Source organism: Urocampus carinirostris, chromosome 10, assembly GCF_059441175.1.
Source record: "Urocampus carinirostris isolate Australia breed hairy pipefish chromosome 10, RoL_Ucar_1.0, whole genome shotgun sequence".
Lineage (NCBI taxonomy): Eukaryota > Metazoa > Chordata > Actinopteri > Syngnathiformes > Syngnathidae > Urocampus > Urocampus carinirostris.
Window position 1 is genome coordinate 40470377 of NC_142358.1, and position 6000 is coordinate 40476376.

The 6000-nt window shown below is 43.7% G+C and overlaps 1 protein-coding gene across 4 annotated transcripts in view; it reads right to left on the reverse strand.

Moving 5' to 3' along the window:
* aplp2 (amyloid beta precursor like protein 2) overlaps positions 1-5583 on the reverse strand; it is a 119799-nt gene extending 114216 nt beyond the window's left edge. For 3 of the 4 annotated variants that reach the window (XM_088345748.1, XM_088345746.1, XM_088345745.1), the window contains exon 1: positions 5278-5582. In XM_088345748.1, the coding sequence (XP_088201874.1) occupies positions 5278-5349 (72 nt within the window). In that variant the 5' untranslated portion in view covers positions 5350-5582. Of the gene's footprint in view, positions 1-5277 lie in introns of all 4 variants that reach the window. The other variant, XM_088345747.1, reaches the window with a different exon arrangement.
* Positions 5584-6000: the final 417 nt, after the last annotated feature.

Consider the following 6000-nt stretch of genomic DNA (forward strand, 5'->3'; position numbering starts at 1 on the left):
GGCGCATGTTTGATACATCGGGTGATATAACTGGCAACCTGTTTAGCGTCGTCGCTACCCGGCCAATCCAACATCATGTGTTACACAATTTTTCTACATGGTCTTTCAATACCAGGTTGACAGTGTTCATTTGACCTGTGAAAAGTGAAGGGTCCCGGGGACTCGCATGCTCAAAAATCTATGGGTCCCAGCAGAGATCTATGGGTCCCCAAAATTTTGTGTTATCGAGGTTGACATTGTAAATCGGTGACAAATATATAATTTAAATCTATATACTCATTCTGTTTTAATCATCACAGTTTAATGGTACTACAAATCGGTTATCACTTCAATATTTTTCAGTTCACAACAATATTGTACATTGTACAAAATAATTTTGCTGAAATATTTGTCTATATATTCATGCTGTTATAATTATCAAAGTTAATTAGTAATACAAAGCAGTTATCAGTTCAGATTTTTCAGTTCATATATTCTTCGTGGTTTGCTGTCCCGCCACAGTTGTAATGCCTTCTCAAGGTCCAATCCATTATCATCCTCCTCATAGCGTCACCATGAATATAATTTAGTCAATTTTGGCTGAAAAGTCCTTTTCTTGCTAGGAGTATTCTTTTGTTTTTCTTTCGTTGAATCTTTCGCTTTAACACGGCTTTAGGGCTAGGACCTTAGCTTGGCCTTTTGGCTGAGAGTAAGAGTCCCGGCTCCTTGGCTTTGTAGCGTATTATGAACTGACCGATAACGGATAATGGATAATGAATAACGAAGATAGAACAATAACCCTTAAAAACCCCAAAACCCCACACATGTTTTCCTTGCCTTCGCGGTCTTCTGAAAAATTTCTCCGCCGTTTTTTTCGTGCCGGAATTATTGCCGTTGTTACCACTTTCTGTATTATGTTTCGACTTATTATTGACACTGAAGAAATGACCAATTTTGTGTTGATTTTCACCTAATACTAAGTTTTTTCGGAGGCATACTTCTCTTTCACTCGACAACAACCACCACAACAATGACGTCATCTCGAAGCGACGAGATCTCGTTTGCCGAGATCGGCGTGCAGACGAAATCTTGAACCGCGAGACCAAAACAACAATGGCGTAACTGCTTGACAAAAAGTTGAGTGTGGTAAATCTTTGTTAAAAAAAACGTATCGGGTAGTAATGAAAATTTTGTGTCAAAAAAGTTGCCTCCCGGGGACTCACGTTGATTTGACACGATGCGTCCCCAGCAAAAATGACGCGGACAAACGAGAACACTGGGTTGAGGTAGTATGCAGATGAACCCAGCGACCTGGGACTGTGCTCAAAAGGCCATTGAGAACATCTGATGTGGAACAAAATGAAATGAGGAATAGAGGGAACGAAGTCGACTAAATGTGACACCGAAATGTCACCGTTTAATATGGTTCATTTAGGTTTTGAGTTTTTGCAGAGAAGTCACGGGGCTGACACACAACAAAGCGCCAGAGTGACGACAGCCGAAAACAACGATATGAGGGCGAGCAGGGAATAAACCACGTCTGACACAATAAGAGGGCCAGCCTCTCGGGAGCTCGTAAATCAAAAGGTCAAGGTTGGAGCAGTCCGCCATGCCACGCTTGTTCATATTCAGAGCTTGAAAACAAATCAAATGCTGTTTATGTGGCTGTAGAGTGACTTAAAACAGGAACATGTTTCCTGGATAACAATCAAAATGTTGGACTATCATGATACGATTCCTGTTTACATTCAAAATGCGCTTGCATTCCACTTGCAGGTTTGAGTTTTCAGAGAAACTTCCAGAAAATTGTATGCATTATTGTGCAGTGTCAAGTCCCGTTTATTTGTATAGCCCTGAATCACAAAGAGTCTCAAAGGGCTGCACACATCATGGACTATTACAGTCTATTATGAGACCATCCCCTGATCTCAAACCTACATGAGGGCAAGGGAAAACTCAAAAACCTCAACATGAGGAAAATGAAGAAACCTTGAGAAGTCAAGTCCTGTTTATTTGTGATGCCTTTCATCCCAATGAGTCTTAAAGGCAGCACAGACCACAGATTATTGCACACCACAGACTCTTATGACACCATCCCCTGATCTAAAACCTACATGAGGGCAAGGGAAAACTCAAAAACCTCAACATAAGGAAAATTAAGAAACCTTGACAAGGGACAGTCTCAAAGGGCCTCACAGACCACAGATTACTACAAACCACAGACTAGTATGACACCATCCCCTGATCTCAAACCTACATGAGGGCAAGGGAAAACTCAAAAACCTCAACATGAGGAAAATGAAGAAACCTTGAGAAGTCAAGTCCTGTTTATTTGTGACGCCCTTCATCACAAGGAGTCTTAAAGGACTGCACACAGACTACAGACTATTATGACACCATCCCCTGATCTAAAACCTACATGAGGGAGAATAATACACAGATATTGTCAACATAAAATCTAGGTTATTCATATGCTATTGAATAGAAGTGTGTTTTAAGCTTGGATTTAATCAGTTCCACTGAGGTTGCAGGCGGAATCTCGGGGGGGAAGAGCATTCCACAGCACCGCCGCCCGAATGGAGAACGCTCTCGAACCTGCATTTTCAGAGCATTTAGCTCTAATAAATTAATACAAGCATTATTCATTTGTCCACACAGATTCTGTGTTTATTGACACTTTCCACAGCGTTGAGAGGCCAATGAAGTCGTATTCGTTTGCGGTGCAAATAAATCCCAAACAAAGACAGACATCCCCATTCAGCTGGGCTATTGATCGAACAACACACCAAAGAAATACTAAACATGCGTCTGTCTAGTCGGCCTCGGGCTGCCGCCGAACGCGTCCGGCATTTAATCATGCTGATCAGGAGGAGCTGAGTGTTTCCTCCATGAATCACCCGAGGGGGGAAGTCCGTATTCTATCGAACCGGCGCTTGGTGGCATTGATCCCACCTGGCTGCCTTCTCTAGGGTTAGCGGGTTAAATTGGGGTGGCGCCTGGTGGGTGGCCGGCATTCCATATAGTCAGCTGGAGACGTCTGGTTTGTTGTCACATACGTGCGATCCGGAGCTTGGTGTTAAAGTAGGTGCCGAGTCGAAGGGGGGTATTGCGGTTCTGTTTGGACAGGGGAGGGTCGGAACACCAGCTGAGATTTTTCACAACTTGGGAGTTCAGCCGAGTATCGGATTTATTCATGTATAACGCGCATTTTCTTTTACATTAAAAAAATAACTAGAAGTTCAGGTCCCGGTTATAAACAAGGTTTTGCCATAGTTTATTAGCATATTAGCATTTTTTTTCATTCATTGGCGCCACCGTGAGCGACAGCCTTTCCAGCAGCTCTGCGTTATTTTGCTCTTTTTGTGTTCTATTGTTTTAATTGTCTGCTTCTATCTCCGGTGTTTTTTCGTCCCGTTTGACAACTACACTTTGGATTACTTTCTATCCTATGGTTATGGGTTTTAACACACAAAAATGCGTTTTTTCAAGGAATCAAGTCCTTGCCCTGAAGAATTATTGTGCCGGCGTGATGAGGGGGCCCTATTGTGGATGCAGAGCCGAAGCTAAGGCTAAGCAGCTAGCGGCGTTATAAGCCTTCGGTACCGTCCGTAATCATGGTAAATGTGAACTCTCTACCAAATAAGACCGACGAACTGGCTGTGCTGGTGAAAAACATCAAAGCGTACAAGCAGTGCAGTTTGCTGTGTTTTACGGAAACGTGGTTCACGTATAGCATCCAGGACGCTAACGTGGAGCTACTCGGCTTCAGCGATGTTATGGCAGACAGGGAAACAAAAGCCTTCGGGAAGTGGAGAGGAGGTGGACTTGTTATCTACGTGAATACGAGGTGGTGTAACCCTGGGCACAAAGATTTCCATCTGATGCAGGGACGTCGAAATGTTGGCCTAGCGTGTGTAGTCATCCAGTCCGCTGTTGCTATACTACAACACAGCTCCCCGAGGCCATCCTGTTAATCTGTTAATAAATTACAAAAGGATACTGCTGGAAGAGTGAATTTCCCTACAGGGATGAATAAAGTACCTATCTATCTATCCATCTATTTGTGTAATGATTGATGAGTCGAATAATATTGCTGACCACAATCACAAGATTTTGGATGCAACAGGAATTGAATCTGGGTTGCGATAGTGGGAGCACCGAATCCGACCTAATCCTAATGCAATTTGAGTCTGTTTCTGGCTCGGTCTCTCACATAAAGTTTATTTGTCGAACTCAAGCTGGTTCGGGCAGGACGTTTTAGGCCTGATTTTAACTCTAAGCCAAGGGTTGGGAACGTTTTTGACCCTAAGAGCCATATTAGAAAAAATATTTACATTTTTTAGAGAGTCATACCATATATTTCAGACAAAATTCATGAACACAATGAAATTCACTATGAACACAATGGTTGGTTGGATCCGTTAACACCTAGGGTGGTAGATGCACCATTTCCTGTGGTGTGTCTTAGTCAAGTACAGCTTGGTGGCGCCCATCCCTCTCCTGACCTCACAAAGCGCTTTACAATGTGCTTCACACTTATACATTCACACAAACACTCACACACCAATAGCAGCCGTGCAGCCATGCAAGGTGCCTACCTGCTTATTGGGGGCATTAGGGATTCAGTGTCTTGCCCAAGGACACTTCAACATATAACACGGAGGAGCCGGGAATCGAACCTGCGATCTATTGATTCATATGTGTCCACCCGGTCTCGAACCAAGGACCTTTAGCGCGAATACAGAACGAAATCCCAACATAAACATATCCTTAAAGTTTGACTCACGATAAGATACACCAAGAGACGTTTGGATTCAAATATAACCATTTCCCCCGGATTTCAAGCACCCATACAAACAACCTGCAACCGGTGCAACACCTGCCAAAACAGCATGAAGATTCCGTCTACGGAAGGGGCGGGGGCTCAAAAAGCCCCCAAGGGAATTAAACATGGATCCACCTCCGTGTTAAAGATAGACTGTAAACAGGCAGCATGGAGGGAGGGAGGAAGGTTACTTTGTGTTATCAACGCTCTCCCCCGAGGCCTGGCAAAGCTGGCAAAGCCACTCGTCTTTCATTTGATCTCTGCGCCATGAACCTTCTCCAATGAAACCCGACGAAGACATTGTTTTTAGCCATTGTCAGTCTGACAATATCAAAATGACCAGACTTGTAATAAAACCACAGAAGAAGACTGTCGACTTACCTGCGATAACAGTATTAGAGTGTACTTCCCAAAACGAGTATATAACATTAACGCCATTTTAAAAACATGAAATATGAAAAACATCAACGTACCTCGATGTATCCGGCCAACGACGGCACCACCACGGCCATAAGCAGAGCTGATATCACCGGGACGGAACCCATCTTTCCACGAGTGGCGGAAACAACTCCTCAAAAACGGACTTTTTTCAAGAAAACTCCGGAATGTTAACAAAGGTAGCCCCTTAGAGTCACTCGACAAGCGGGACCGAGTCCTGCTCCGGATGGGAGGACGAGGGAAAAACGGCAGGGAGGGCACCGGAGTGGCTCCGTCGTGGAAATGTGGGCAGATTATTGGGAAGCTTGGATGGTGATTGCTGCCTTTCCTCACCCGCCCCTCGCTCGCTATGCTGGGGCTTATCCGCGAGCGCGCATCGTGGACTGGAGGAACTGCGCCTCCTGGATGGAGTTGATGTGGAACTGCAGCTACATCCAAGGATTTTCGCGAGATCTTTTTGTATTTCTTTTTCTTTTTAACTGTCGCAATTTAGAGACGTTTTAAGGTTCAAACAAAAGTGTAATTATAGAATTATCATATATATTATAAACTACTCATAAAAAATGTTTTTGGGTGCCAACTTTGTCCCCGTTATCCCTTTGTGTTTCAAGACAAAATACTAATACAGAAACACAACAAAAATACAGTGGGGCCTCGGTTATCGCGTTTAATGGGGAACAAAACCACCCGCGAAAAGTGAAAATCCGCGAAGTAGCGGCGCCCCGTTCAAAAATGCTTATTTTATTCTATTATTATTA